We start from the raw sequence: 16,001 nt of genomic DNA on the forward strand, positions 1-16,001 counted from the left end.
CTACATTTCCTGCAATCCAACATACTGTAATCCAGTTTGATGCATTTCTACTGCATGTGTATCACCATGCCTAGAAAATTATTTCCTTTAAAAATTTAGGGGGTTCTTTCATTTCCAAAGTCCTGACACTGTCTGTTATATGATTTTCATCACAACCTTCTTCTGGTAACAGCAGAATAATTGCATTCATTCAATTATGCAAAGCCTTGCCTGCCACTATCCAGTGAACTAAATATAACCCAAATAATTTTAAACTAATAGTCTCCTTCTTTTCCAAGAAAGTAGCAAACTGCATTGAAACTTACAAGATTACCTGAATTGAAAGCTTAAACTTAATATTCACCCTACTGAGACTGCCAAGGCTTTTCATTTTCCCACATATCTTGAAATGAAAATCCTGACAGGCAAAATCCCCACCATAAAGAGTACATCAACAAGCAAGGAGAGCTCAAGCATTCCCTCCCTGCTGACAGCAAACCCGAGGGTATTACTGGGGGTCACCCCAATGGCTCTGCATCACACTCAATCCATGCCTGACACCCTTCCTGCAGGCAGGCAGGCAGGCAGCAACCACATGGGTTTTTTGCAAAACCCTGTGGAAAGATGATGTTTTCCTGCAAGGAGACTCTCCCCTGAGTCTTCTCAACACTATGGGAAGAAAGAACGCAAGCCCTTTCTCATATAATTTGATACAGTGATAACCTATGCACTTGTATTTCCTTCCTCTTTTTCCACTGATTGCCAGTGAAGACAGATAGCAAGTAAGGCTGTTCCTAATACTTTTCTACTAGCACAGACAGCTTGACAGATCACTTGCAGATGCGTGTTCCAATAATTTTTCCAACGTGCCTGGAAATGACCTCACAGGACGTGTCAGATACCAGGTCTGTGTCCACAGCCACTGCAACTGGCAACTCAAGTGTCACCGCTGAGAACCATCTCTTGCCAGCTATGTTTCAGCAGGTGACAGAAATCCTTCTACACAGTGGACACCCACCTACAAGGCAGGCCTATTCCTTCAAGTGGAAAATGCTCAAATTAGGATCCATCAGCATACTCCATTGGCTCTGGTGCCAAAGATCCTTGTCTGTGATGATGCATTTTAAACAGACTGGTTGACTCTTAGCTCCAAGTGCACCTTGCCACTGTACTGGCAAGCAATACCAACAGTCATCTCATTCTTAATACCGTCCAAATTCGTTAAGATCAGCTTGACATTTTAATACTAAATTCATGCAGCTTGTTTACAAATGAACCACTAGATTGCTCAATGCATCACCTACATCTTTGCTTGGTTCTCTTGGTAATTACCAGCTCTAGTAGAAAGTAAACAGATGTGAAGGACGTAGTTGGCAAACTTTCTCCACACTGCCATCTACAGACACGTTCTAATAAGACGAGGAAAGATGCAACAGCTTGTTTTAGACATGCACTATTTAACTGGTAAGAGTCAACTTTTTAGGTTATTTCCGATTTTTTATCTGCATACTTGGCTTACCAAAACCCAACTCATTTCACCACTGAGGCTGAGAATAAGAATCTCCACTTGCTATCAATTAGCCAAGAATCTCTCCCTGAGAATGTTGGTGTTTTACTGGATCACAAGCAGTGCATACATCTTGCTTCAGAAATGCACCTTTGTTTAAGATCTGTAAAGCAGTAATATGCTATGATCTTCAGACTTCTGTTAAATGCTATACCTTAATATCTCAAAATCAAGAGACTGATAATTCAGTACATCAGGTAGCTGATACTCCTCTTTCGGATTATTCAGAGTATCTGTTACCTGACTACACTGGGATCTATGCAAACATCTGAAGAAGGATCCGAGACGCTATATAGTAACTGTAGAATTTCAAGATGATAACATCTGCTTATATGGAAACTTTGTGCCTCGTTTTGAAGTTTGTTTTTAGCAACGGCTTTGAATTGCAAAGGCCATGGGGGAGGGTGGAGGCCGTTTTTCCTTTCATGCTGTATACAGAGGCAGATGAAGACAGAAGGTACTTGCATAGCTTCATGAGACACTATGAAAAGACCTCAAATATAAGCACATGCACAGTTAAATCTATTCTGACTATATCATCTTGAAAAACTGCAATAAGGGAGAGTCATTATTTTTTCCTGCTTGGAGCTAAGTATAAATTGTTTTACAATGATATAAATGGTCCTTTTATTTTGGGGAAAAAATGAAATTAGCAAAATTAATTAATGCCTGTGGGTTTACAGAGGTAGGGCATCCCTCAGTTTTGGAATCAGAAAGAACTGGGGTATTTTTCAGTGAAAGGAGCCTAGAATATGCTTGTTACTCTCAGGTTGGACAGCCTTGAAATAGCAAAAGACAAACCCAGTTTTATTTATAATCTTTCATTTTGGTAGTTCCAAAGTCTACTGCTTCAGTTTTGACCTTGCTCACTTACATTTTCCCAGGATTACTTTATTTTTCAAAACTACCTGATTTTAAACAAACCCTCAAATTTTCATTTTTAAATAGTCAATACAGGAGATGGAGAAAACAGCTCTTCCCTGAAAAAGTTCTTAACATATTGGCCCATTCCAAAACTAGTACTCCCAAGCAGTCCTACTGAAAAGCAACTGGGCAGACCTGTCCAGTAACATGTCAAGCTACTAGCCTCCTCTCAACCCTCCCACAGGTTGTCTTCCACAGCCCATCTCTTGTGCTGCCCCTTCCTTACTACAAACTCTCTGTCAAGAAAGACCAACTGAGGCAGTAGGGCAAGTAAGGAAAAGCTGCTCAATACATTTGCATCATGTTGAGTGAGCAGGGAACAGATAGGTAGTGTAGTGAAGCGTGGTGTGCTCCACAGCATGCCTTAGGCCTGGCCAGGATCAGTCCTGCTCCTCCGCAGCCCCTGGCTGGGATGAGAGCAGTGCACAAAGCAGTTCTTGCTAAGAGTACACTGAGCCTTTCTGCCAGCATGTTTTGTAGCACTACTCAACCAGCCCTAGTCTTGTTGTGAACAAAAAGCCACTAATACCCTGCAGAGTCCCTGCAGGATAATAAAAAACATTGCATTTTCCAGCTTTGTTCGTTCACAATGATTAATGTATATAAAAGAGACTAAAAAGAAGATGAGGATATCTTGTTTCCATATATTGCAACATCTCTGATCATTTTTCATAGCAAGAGGCGCTAAATTCTGTAATACTCTCCACAATGGAAATTATGGAATTATTTTACTATTTATGGAATATAAAATCATATTTGAGAAGCATAAATAAATATTCAGTAGGAAATAACTGCAATGGCAGTTTCTGCTAGACCTATAAAATGTATTTTTAGCAGCCATTATGAATTTGTTCAGTGGTGTTTCAGAATCCTCTATTTCTTTTAAATCCCAACACATTTTATGTGTTCTGCCTAGATGGTCTTCAGAGTCTAGGCAAGGCTCTTACATGTGTCTTTGGCTATGACAGCACTGTGCTTGGGAGAAAACAATGTCCCTGGCTCCTAGGTTAGTCCAAGTAAAGACCTGAGAGAGGACGCAGTTTTGACCCACCCAGCCTACGTATAGTGGAGCTGTTCTTTCAACCATCTTTGTCTGTTGGCCTTTCTATGTTGGATCCTGATCTCTTCTGCACATTGTAGTTTACCAGGAAGAAGGGTTATTTGGTAGCGTAGAGAGCTAGAGGAACCAGCACAGCTAAATCTGTGTGCACCTGCTTTCCTGATGTAGTAAGTGAGCAAACAACCTGTCGTCACCTCATCCTGCTGTGGGTAAACAACCTTCCTGTCTTTTAATCTTCAAGACAGTAACTATATATGAGTTTGCCTGAATCCCAGTAGAATGAAGATAGTTTCTTCCTGAGATAGTGACAAGACTTGAAAGACAAAAATAAAAAATAACATGAGTACAACAGGGCTGCACAGAGGATAAGGGATGTTCTGACTCAGCGCTGGTCTCAGTAAAGTGCACTATTGACAAGCAAAATAGCTTTTAATACTGGAAGGAGCAATGTGAATGAAAATTAAAATGCAACAAATAACAAGAAAGACATGCAACCTGCATGTTCAGAAAACACCATCATTCTAGGTCATGGCTGATCCTGCATTTGGCTACAGATAAATTAAATGGATGCTGGTTTTGGCTGCTAGGGGTCAGTAAGACAAAAGTTGGTATAGGACATGTACCTCTCTCCAAATTATCAGGGCAAGTGTAGATTAGTGGGTCCTGTGGTTTAAACACTAACTATAGACAAAACACTTTGATATACTGGTCTTTCACAAGACTTCTCTTTTGCTCTCCTCTGGAAGCATCATTGAAATAGGCTACTTTTTATGTCTAATTGTCACCATAAAATTGTCATGGTTGTGACTTGGATAGGTTTACAATCATGTATTGTCTATCACATTAGATAAGAGTTATAAAATACCACCTCACTACATGGCATACAAATAATGTCTTTAAAAGCCCTGGGGACTACACGGTTTTGTTCTTTTGGGTTGATTCTTACTTTAAATTACTGCCGTTTGGTCAGTACTAGCAGTTCAGAATTGCCAGCGGCAACTCAGTCCTGTTTGTGATGAGTCTTGTTTGCCCCCTCGTGGTATAATTAGAAAAAACAGACTGAGCTGTAGTTCACTCTATTCTTAAGGGTGGTGCTTCAAATACTTGGGGTGTGAATAACGTTTTCCCTTTTTCGCACCCACCTGTGTCCACATAAGTGAACCCTTCGTTTTTATCCCAGAGGAACACATACAGAATAGGCAAATTTTTATTCTAGAAGCACAAATGCAGGAAGCTCAAAGGCTTTTTTGTTCTATTATATTGTTATTTCAAGATACAGAAAGCAAATTGAGTTTTTAAAATTGACAGTAAGTAACTATGGTGAATCAACCAAATTTAAGAACTGCAAAGGAGTTGCTAGGCTCCATCACTGAAAGAATTCAGGTTTTCTATTTCTTAATTAACTTGCAGGCTTTTAAAATGCCAGTCTTTTATAACCCTTCAGGTTTGTTGTGCTGTTTATGTAAAATTTTGTATATTTGAAGTAAAAAGAAGTAGCATGGGTATGTTCCAAACCCTGCTGAAGTTAATTAAGATGGCATCAAATGAGCTAATACCTAAATCAGAATTAGTGCAGTTATACCTCACTGATACAGCCATGATGCTTTCGATCCTTTGACTTCTGAACATTATGAACAAACTGCCTTGATAAGCAAAAATACTGTTACAAAGCTGAAATTGAAAGCAGCAATGAAGACTTGTGTGCACACTGATTAAGAAGCTACTATGGCTGTTAACAAAAATTAGTCTTCTGTCTCTTCTCTTGTAAAATCACCCAGTTGTGGTAAATTCAGTTGCCTTCAATTATGCTATTAATGCTCTGGCTCTGCTTTTCTAGAAGAGTTTCATATTTTTACTTTACCAAGAGTGTGAAGTAAAAATTTGTGACCGCCAAAACAGAGAGAATAATAACAAAAGAATTATACTTTCTTGTATATCAGCTACATCATTTATTCTTTGTAACCTGAATAAAGAACTAGATTCAGGATACTTGTCTGTGCTGTCAGACTATTATGAACAGAACATCTTAGCACCATTTGACAGCTAAAAGAAAAAAAACCTGCATCCCAGCTTTAGAGACCTTCAGATTACAAAAGATGCTGAAAGCCATTAGTCTGTAGAGCTGGCTGACATGCAAAAGAGTAAAGTACATCATCTGACATATTTAAAACTGTATGGAGATCAAACCTGAACTGTCAAGGTGATGGACTACTCCTAACAGGCATTTTCCATTTTTAATTTCTATTATCAGAATCATAGTTCAAGTTCTATACCAGTGACAAGCAATCTCATTTTTAACTAGTAGTTACCAGAATAGGAAATACCAATAGCCTAAGCACTGTGGGAAAAGGTTGATACTATTTGGAAGAGCATTCATGTATGATACAGAAATCAGTAGATGATCAGTATACACTATTAATCTGACTCAACATACCTATTATTGTAATGTCTGTCCTAACTACACAAAGTATCGTTTTCCTGAATTCCACTAAAACCTTACTAATCTATTTTTATCACAGAGTGAGAGCCATGCTTTGGGTTTTATTACAATTCATTGTCTTACAGCTGCTAAATACATATCATACTAAACATGGAGGGAATATATTCGCATGAAATAATGGCATTTGGAATAGGTTACCAATTTACTGTGTCTGCATTTTAATTGCAATAGACAGCAAATATCAGCAGTTTGGCCCTAATGGGAATTCATAAGCTCTGTAATGTTGACCAGTATGGCCAACACATCTCAACCCTCAGTTTCTCTCTCAGTTCTTACACAGTTGTCTCTTATACAGTTCTCAGGTAAACCAGGGAGACTGCAGGTTTCACCAGCTGCTGGAAAATCAATTCACTGTCATTTACTTTCCAAATTTGAAACTTCTATTATTTAACATTTGCTATTTAATATCAATTGTTTCATTCTTAGAAGAGCTACTCAGTGGACATCACATAGTCACATATTCACATAAGCATCACAGAAACTTGTGCAAGTCTCACACAAAAATATATGCCAGTCATCAATTTTGAATATTTGCTGTTATCTGATGTTTACTGTTCTGCAGTAAAATCCAAGGGAAAAAAAATCACCAGTGCTAATTAAACAATAATTCCCATAGACCTCAATATGGAACAAACATCTAATTAAACAATAATTCCCATAGATTTCAATATGGAACAAACTTGAAACTTCTCTTTAGCCTGCAAAGTTTGATCTTAAATCATCAAAATAAATTAAGAACAATTACTTTGGCCTGAATGTTAACTAAAAATAAAAATCGATGAAAAACTGAGTACATATTTTTTTTTATTTTTTTACAAAATGGAAAGTAAAAAACTTAAAATGCACACCAGAAGATTATTATTTCTTTTTGTGTAATTGATTTGTTAAAGAAATCTTTCCTCTAATAAGGACAGAAGTAGCTTAAGCACAAAGGTAACTTATAGAGTATCCCACTCAAGTCAGTGGGACTAAGCCTAGGTTTATGTTAAGCATGTTCTTCAGTACCTTTCATAACAGGCACCTAGCACAATAAAAGCCAGACAGGTGTGTACTGATACACCAAACACTGCACTGCTCTGCACTCTTTAAAACAGTGTTACTCATTGTGTCTTAAGTAACAATTCAAAGGGATAGTTACAACACATTTGTACTTACTAAAAACCTGTGTGAAAGGAAAAGTTCACTTGCACAAGCTGTTCGAAATATCTTCCATTTAAAAATTAGCTGTCAAATTTTATCAGTGGAATACAACATATTGTTTCACAACAGTTAAAGATTAATCTGTGAAATGTTTTTTTCTCTCAGAATTATGAAATTTCATGTTGCAAAGAGGAAGTTTAAGGAAACGCTTCGTCCTTATGATGTCAAAGATGTCATTGAACAGTATTCAGCAGGTCATCTAGACATGTTATGCAGGATTAAGAGTCTTCAGTCTCGGTAAGGAAAGAATAATATCTGCTCTGCCTAAGCATCTTATGTTATGTCATTCACAGCATAATGAATATTGGTAATGTTTAACATTTCTGTGTTACATTTGGGTAAAAATTGACATCCATTCTTCAGCCCAACCTCTCTGTGAGCACAGATGAGCCAGAAACTATGTCGTGGGTAAAAACAAGCAAAAAAACCACACATCTAAGTAGTCTGCAGAACATGGAAGTCTGAACAATAGAAAAGGTAATCCTTTACCTGTGAAGTCCAGTCATAAACAAGGAATTTAGTCAGGAGACTGCCAAAACGAAAAGACCTCCTCTTTTCAGATAAAAGAAGTTTGGAACTACTGGTAGTGCAGTATGTATGTAGTTTTTATGTTCGAGATTCCCAGCAACAACAAGCTAAAAACAAAACAAAACACAACTTTCCATCCTGTGTATTATTACCAGCCTTAGGGCTGAGTCTCCTGCTTCAAACTGACAACTTTCCCAGGACTCGATGGTGGTGTTAGGATGGGCTTGCTGAAGGTGACACTGGTATGTTTGTTCCTCCACAACATCAGCCTGCTGGAGAGCCCACCTCCTCTGTCCCCCTCTTTGCAAGTGTAGCTCTGGTTCTACCAGATGATGGCTAAGTTCTGGCCCCTGGTTAGTGTCAACAGAAAAGAAAAGCAGTCTCAAATACCTTTTTTTTTTCCTTAATTAATAAAATTGTCTTTTTCTCAGGTGCTTTTCTGAAGTACTGTGATTTTAATTTTTAATATACAGCTGTAGCAAACACTTCCATATCATCACTGTTTTCAGCAATCACAACAGCTTTTGATTTCTTTTACAGCGTTGACCAAATTCTAGGGAAAGGACAAATCACAGCAGATAAAAGAAGCAGAGAAAAGAATCCTGCAGAGAATGAGACAACTGATGACCTCAGTATGTTAGGACGTGTAGTCAAGGTGGAGAAACAGGTAGAGTAATGATCTGTGTCACTTTGTCTGGCTCTATTGCTCATGCCTTTTGTCTGTTTTATTGACAGTTTTAAAGGCTGAATGGGTTTGGTTGGGTTTTGTTCTAATATCTGCTTCATTTACATGTAGAAATAAAATTGATATTAAAAGCATTACCATAACTGTCTTCCATGTACAAAAAAGTAAGGAAGGAAAAATTGCACATTACAGGGTTTTTTCACCTTTTATCAGCTTGCATATGAAAAATCTACATGGCTTCTGACATTCTTTTTCAAAGTCTCAATAGAATATACTAAGCTTTTTCCGTTTTCCTCTTCAGCAGTCAGATTTTCCCTTTGCTTGGGTTGAAAATATTTTAGATTAGTATTTGGTATTAATGTTAATCTTTTCCTCGCCTCCTGCAGGTACAATCCATTGAGTCAAAACTGGACTGTCTATTAGATATTTATCAACAAGTTTTGAGAAAAGGATCTGCATCCGCGCTCACTTTGGCTTCATTTCAAATGCCAGCCTTTGAGTGTGAGCAGACTTCTGATTATCAAAGTCCATCGGACAGTAAAGATTCATCTAATTCTGCACAAATTAGTGGATGTGTATCCAGATCAGCTAGTGCCAATCTGCCTCGTGGCCTACAGCTTATACTGACACCAAATGAATTTAGCACTCAGGCTTACTATGCTTTCAGTCCAGCTATGCATAGTCAAGCAACGCAAGTGCCAAACGATGGACCTGCAACAGTTAATAACACATCAAACCAAATAAACCAGGCAACTAAGCCAGCAACTCCAACAACGTTACAAATACCACCTTTCTCATCAATGAAGCATATCAATAGGCCTGAGCCCGTTCATATTATTCCTGTAACCACACAGGAAAATATTTCCGATGTCACCGCTTGCCTTGTTGCATCAAAGGATAACGGACAAGTTGCACAGCCCAATGTGAGGAAGGATCTCGCATGGAGAAAAAGTCTGGATACAGAAGGGGAACCTTTGCTCTCAGTTAAACCTGTGGTGCAAATGGATTTAGGAAAATCTTTATCTGTACAAAACCTTATACAATCAACAGAAGAACTGAATGTACAGATGGCTGGCAGTGACTCCAGTGGTTCCAGAGGTAGCCAAGACGTATACTCCAAATGGAGGGAGTCAAAATTATTTATAACTGATGAAGAGTTGGAGACAGGAACAGAGGCAGGAACAGAGACTACTGAAGCCATCTCGCGCCCATTAGTGGAAACAACTCTCTCTGCTGACTCTCTAAGGACTGGAATATCAAGATCATCTCAAAGCATCTGCAAGCCAGGGGACGGTACAGAAGCACTCAATCTGCTCCACGTCAAACTTAAATAACAGCTTGTGGGCTTTCTTCATTGGCTGGGTCATTCCTCTAGTCATACATATCATAGCATGAACTATTTCAAAAGCCTTTTTAATAAGATAAAATCACAAAAATCAGGATGAATCTGCAAAGCAGTTGAATGAGCCCATATCTCCTAGTTGCATGAAAATGCATGTTTAAGTGATGGCTAAGATTCAGATTTACACCTACAGTACGGCAGCCTTTCATGTAGTACAGTAGGTTTAAATAATGAGTTGCCTACAAAGCTAATGCTGCAGGATGTATCGAAAAGCAAAAATTTGAGCATTTGGACCTAGTGCCGTTTCTACAGGGCAGAAGTAAAAATTGTAAGGTTTAAAGCACTTTGCTTCTGAACTAATTAAATATATATATATAATGTCCTGATTTAGATTATAGTTTATGTTTACAACAAAAAAAATTATCTACAGCTGCTAGCAAGGTACCAAGGAAACCAGTAATACGGGATCACAAATGGCTGCCAGATGCAAGATACACACATTAGCTCATCCGTAATGTGTTATTTTTAACTCTGAAAACCAGTATGTTAATATCCATCTGATTTTTGGTGATTTAGTGCTGTGGCAAAAGAATCTGACACACCACTATCATGTTGAGTTTTTTTATAAGAACATTCTTTTGCTATGAAAAGTTTGTATTTTAAGGGTTGGGGCTGGCCTTAGAAGGGGATAACCTATGTGACTGCACCAAAAATTATGGGGAATTTCTCATTCTTCCTGTCTCATTGAGGAGATAGCTTGTGAATTTTGGCAGCAGTAGGGGAGGGAATGAAGCAGGTGCTGCCTTTATTGTAGAAGCTGTATTTCCTTGTGTGGAAATTTTGGCAATTTTCCTTGCAGCCCCAATCTGATACCATGACAGCACTTGTTAAGTCTGGGAAAGAAGGGAAAATAAGGAACTGAAATACAGAGTAAAAGTAAAGAGAACTGAACAGGGAAGAGAGAAAGACAACACCATAAATGAAGAAAATAAAAAAACGATATGGATTTAGATGGGCAGGAGGGGAAATGATCCCAGAAAAGGAAGGTAAAGAGGCAAAAAGATGTATTTATTTTAAATCCAGCTTACCAGTCACACATATTGAGTGCTATTTCCAGGAAAAAAAAAAAAAAAAAAAAAAAAAAAAAAAAGAAGCCATGTAGGCAATCAGAAATGGAAATAGAAGTAGGAAAGACTGAAAAAAAAAAACCTAAAGGGAAGGGTTTTTTTTGTTTGTTTGCTTTAAAAAAAAAAGGGGGGGGGGACACTCTTACAGCTCAACACTGTGTCCCAACTGCAGTAATTTCTTGTGAACTTTCCAAGAAAGGACCTTCATACTGCTTCCTCCTAATACCCAAGTCTTCAAATTCAAAGCCTACATCAGAGCAAGCATTCCTAAACTCTCTTTTTCTTATCCTAACCTACACTTCCCTTCTGCTGAGACACAGGAGCAGTGTTAGTGCCTATCTGCCCATCCCCAACAAGGCTTTGCCACTGGGAGAACCCTTGCAGAGCCTAAACAGGCTTTTGCTCTTCCCAGCTGAACAAGGTGTCTGTGCGTTGCCTCCCGCCAGATTTATAACCCACCTGCACCACAAGCTTGTAGACAACCCAACTTGGGCTCAGCTTCCCTCTAGCAGCAGGAACACCGAATGTACGGGGGTGCCAGTGCCAGCTCACTCAGGGCAGTGTTTTCTCAAGGCCCAGACCTGCTGGGAACTTACTATGTACATCAAAAACATCACTCCAGTCTTAACCATGGCTAAATGCTGTAGATTGTATTGTGAAGGACTTGATCTGTTTACTATGAAACCATTGTAATTTCTGCTTCCATATCTCCTTTACAGAAGTATTCCTGGATGTTACATGACAACCTTATTATGTGAAAGTACATGCAAACTGTAGAGTGTATATATTGTGTCGTTATACGGGGTCCACGGATAGTACACTGTGTTCCATGGCTCATGCCGGAGCAAGCTTCAGCTATTAAATCATGAAAGACACCTTGAAGCACAATTTCCTCACCACTGATTTGCCATATGACTTACCACATTCAGCCTTTCCTGTTTTCTTTTATGTGCACTCTGACATACTAAAGTCTGATTACAACAGTAACTTTGTGAGGATAAATAGTGGGGGTTTTCCACATCTCAGTTCTTATTTGAATTAATTTGAATTAACTTATTTGAATGTCTGAAGTTTACCCAGACAGATCTGTAAGTTTAGAGTACTATCCAAAGTTTTAAAACTTACAAGGTTGGAGTTTTTTAGGCTTTTCTTTATTTTTCCTAACTGTTTATGGTGCCTTTCTCACTTTTCGTATGAAGCCTCCCACTGGCCTAAGCATAAACCTGTACTTAGGATCAGTTAAGAAGCAAGAGATGGGGCACGTGGCAACTCTGTGACAGTATTGAAACTCCTTTCCCCTCCTTGATGAGATTGAAAAATCAAGGCATCATGAATTGGACACCGCTTTTCCACCTTCATCTGCATGAGCAGATGGTTGCACCCCCATTGACCCAGAAGGCGTCAATGGGAGAACTGAGCATTGGCCCTGCCTGTACCAATTCCACACAGAAACAGGGCCTTGGGTTTTGCTGATAATTTATCTCACAGAAACTTGGTATTTTTGCCTTAAATGACATGCTTGAGTCCTTCTAACTTTAAGTTAATTTATTTAATACAATTTTGTGCACAAAAGAATGAGTTCTATAAATTATGTATGAAAATGTTAATGTCTTTACAAAGTACTAATAAATCCAGAGGATCATATCTTTTCAAATTATAGTTTAAAATCCTAATTTTTTTTTTCTTGTATGCTCACCATTATTATTTTTGTAGCTGAAAGTCTTATCTTATAGGAATTTTTTAACATAATATTGATAGAAAATAGAGTGAATATATGAAATTCTGGAGAGGAAGAATTGTTTGTTTGGATTTTTATAAGCTTTGCTCATATTTCCTCATGAGGAGCTTCCTGTTTCAACGCTTTCGCTTTAAAAGACAGTGTCATGAGTGACAGTCATTCATTGGTTTCACAAAAGAAGGACGTGTGTGACTTTTCAAGTCTTGTCCTGAGCTGCTTATTAAAGCCCAGCTCATGACAGCTAATAAGAATTGTTCATGAGTAGGGACAAAGGACAAATTTTTTTCTGATTTACAATCCACTTGAGGATTGTTGAAGAGAGAATCTGAACTTAAGTAAGAGCTTCAGGAATTAAGCTTTATGCAAGCAACTGTTTTCTGATCAGCATGTTTGTTGCACCTGATTGAAGAGAGAACTGAAAAGAGTAGTTTTGATGATTATTATTTGTTAAAAAATCTATATTTGCTCCTGGCTTATATGATCTATACTTTTTATTTAAATATGAATATGGTGTTTTAGCCTAGGGTTCAAGATTGCAAAGATCATACACTTTTTTTCACAGTGCCCGCAGTTGTTCCATATATTTTTGAGATAATCCTACTTAGAGTGACTGCTCTCATTATAGTATGGTGATGACTAATTCACCTGCTCTTCTGTGATAGGTCAAATCATACAAATTGCTGATGTATAGTAGAACATCTGGTATACAATAGTATTTTTTGATTGGGACCTGCAATCCTTACTCAAGCAAAAATTCTACAGAATTCCTTCATTCTATGGAATTAAATAATTTTTCTTGAATTGGGAGCTCAGGTTCAAATCCTTATTTTGTTGGGCATCTGTTTAAAGTGAAAATGGTAATATTCCAGTTATTTCCTGAGGAAACTAATACTTAGCTGAATTTACCCATGTCACATTGACTATATAAAAAATAACGCACAAAGTACTGATGTAAAAAGGGAAGAAGAGAAGGGATATTTTTAAAAAGCACAGAGAAAAGGAGAATAATCAGAAAAGAGGAGTAAGCAGGAAAAGAATATATAACAGCAAAGGAATGAAAAGAGTTTAAACACCTGAGGCTAAATTCATCCTTGGATGGCTTCACTGACTTCAATGAATTCACTGCCCAACTGGGTGAAGTTCAGCCTCCATTGGGATAATCAGGCTCAGTTCTACTGACCTTAAAGGAACCGAACCCACCTATAACAGGAATGAACTTGCCTCTCAGGGCCAACTTTTATCCTGACTCATATGTCATGCAATCCTTTTGGATTCATTAGGTTTGGATGAAATACAGGTCAGAAAAGAATTTGCCCCAGATATTTCTGCTTCACATTTTTTTTCAAGTGTGTTAATCGACTTAAAATGGATTACAATATCACACGAAGTGCTGTCACTGTCTAAAAAGGTTAATTGGTTTTTAAAATAAGAACTGTCCCCTGCAGCGTCAGTGGAAGCATGCAATATTTTCCTGCCATTCATCTGTATGCAAATGTGGCCATTCATTTAGCTGTGGCTACATATAGGACAATTCCAGACATATCCAATATCATCTGCTATTGGAAGCATTTTTTACTTCTTTGGAAGATAAAAAGACAGTTTCATAACAGGCTTAGAAATGATGAAGGCTGCTTCCACTGACACTGCAACAACATTAGCCAGTACATTACAATGTTAATTGTAACTTCTTGACAACGTTGAATCCATATTGTTGTTAATAAAAATGATTTGAAAAATACCATGCTTACTGGGGTTTCTTCCTTACATAAAAGATTGTGTGGTGTGAGCATATATCAGGCAAGAAAAGAATTTAAATTTGCTTATTATTTTCCTTTTGAAGTTTTATAATTTTTTATTAAATGGACCAAACTGGGATTTAGCTAGAATAAAATGCACACGAACCAGTCTGATAGGTTCAGTTTCTGGTTACTGTTTACCGCAGAGCTTACTTCACGCTTCAGCACCCCTGTGAAAATGTGTCTGGAAGTTATTATTACCTTCCCTGTTAGATAAACAGTAACTGATTCAGGATCAGCGATCCTGTGCAAGGAGCAGGATTCCTCAAGGAAGGCCCATCCACTACCTCAGTTTAACTTGAGGACTAAGTAAAGTGCTTTCCTCTGTGTTGAATTGTGGAAGTTGCTCTAGAATGCTACTGCACCACAGTTACAGCCTTCTTTCCCCACTTTGCTCTTCCTGCAGTCCTGCTGAATTTGAATGTATCAAATCTATAGTGCCTGTTCTTGTGGTGAAGCCACTGTCCCTGTGAAGGCTTCAAAACAGAGCAAGATTTCCATGCACAGATGACCCCCTACCTCTCTGATGAGTGAAATCTTGGGTATTGAAATTTAAAGATGCAGTCTCCAGAAAGGCAGATTTTCCATGTCAGCCGTTGTACCCACAGGCTATGTAAACACTGCCAAGCTCTGCCTAAGAATAAAGACGGGACAGGAAAAAAGTCCAATATGTATGCAGGCTCTTCTGTTACACCAGGCAGTCTTGCTTCGCGTGTATATAGAGATAGCAGGGAAGCATCAGAAGGCAGCAGTGTCAAGTTTCTCCTTTTTGAGTTACCCTGCAGGTCACGACAGCCAGGCACAGGTGGTCATGTGCACCCATAAAGACACATACATCAGTGTTCGCCATTCAACTCTGTACCACGCCTAAAAGGGAAAATTAAAGCCCCCATTAAGCAGATGTTCAGTGTAACTGAAGCTTTTTTCTTAATATTATTTTTTCACTGTGACACTGAATGAGCAGTGACACAGGTTACCCAGGAGCTTGTGGAGTCTCCATCCGTGGAGATACTCATAAGCTATCTGAACACAGCCGTGGACAACCAGCTCTTGGTGTCCCTGCTTGAGCAGGAGGCTGGACAAGATGACCTCCAGAGGTCCCTTCAACCTCAGCACTTCCATGATTCTGTTTGCAATGCTGTATCAGCTTTAGTACCTTCAGTCATACTAAAATTTTCATTAAAGCATCGTTAAAGCTTAATTTGGGTTTAAATATTATGACTTCCCTAAAAAATTCAGGCTGCAATGCATCAGCATGACACGACCCTAGACACCTAGCAAAACCAGTGCCATCCTCCCTCCCCAGCCTCCCCTGAGGCTGCCTACCTTCTCCCCCTGCATCCTACAGACTTCGGGGGCTTCCCATACCTTCAGGACCGACTTCTTGCCCCTCTCGTCCTAAAACACCGCCTCCTTCTCGTTTTCCTTCTCCTCCTCCTCCTCAGTGGAGCCCACCCAGGGCTGCTCAGGGCCGGCAGAGGAGAAGGAAGGGAGTGAGAAGTCAGGACTTAGGACCCGGCTGCCCTGAACGCAGAGCCCGCGCGAGCTCAGCCGG

General features: G+C 38.8%; 1 protein-coding gene across 1 annotated transcript in view; it reads left to right on the top strand.

The window, feature by feature from the left end:
• Nucleotides 1-9,839, top strand: part of KCNQ5 (potassium voltage-gated channel, KQT-like subfamily, member 5) — a 65,219-nt gene extending 55,380 nt beyond the window's left edge. The window contains exons 10-12 of the mRNA XM_010018449.1: nucleotides 7,336-7,467; nucleotides 8,299-8,425; nucleotides 8,830-9,839. Coding sequence (XP_010016751.1) covers nucleotides 7,336-7,467; nucleotides 8,299-8,425; nucleotides 8,830-9,777 — 1,207 coding nt within the window. The 3' untranslated portion in view covers nucleotides 9,778-9,839. The remainder of the gene's footprint in view (nucleotides 1-7,335; nucleotides 7,468-8,298; nucleotides 8,426-8,829) is intronic.
• The last annotated feature ends 6,162 nt before the right edge of the window (nucleotides 9,840-16,001 follow it).

Source organism: Nestor notabilis, unplaced genomic scaffold (genome assembly GCF_000696875.1).
Source record: "Nestor notabilis isolate BGI_N333 unplaced genomic scaffold, ASM69687v1 scaffold1217, whole genome shotgun sequence".
Taxonomy (NCBI): Eukaryota; Metazoa; Chordata; class Aves; order Psittaciformes; family Psittacidae; genus Nestor; species Nestor notabilis.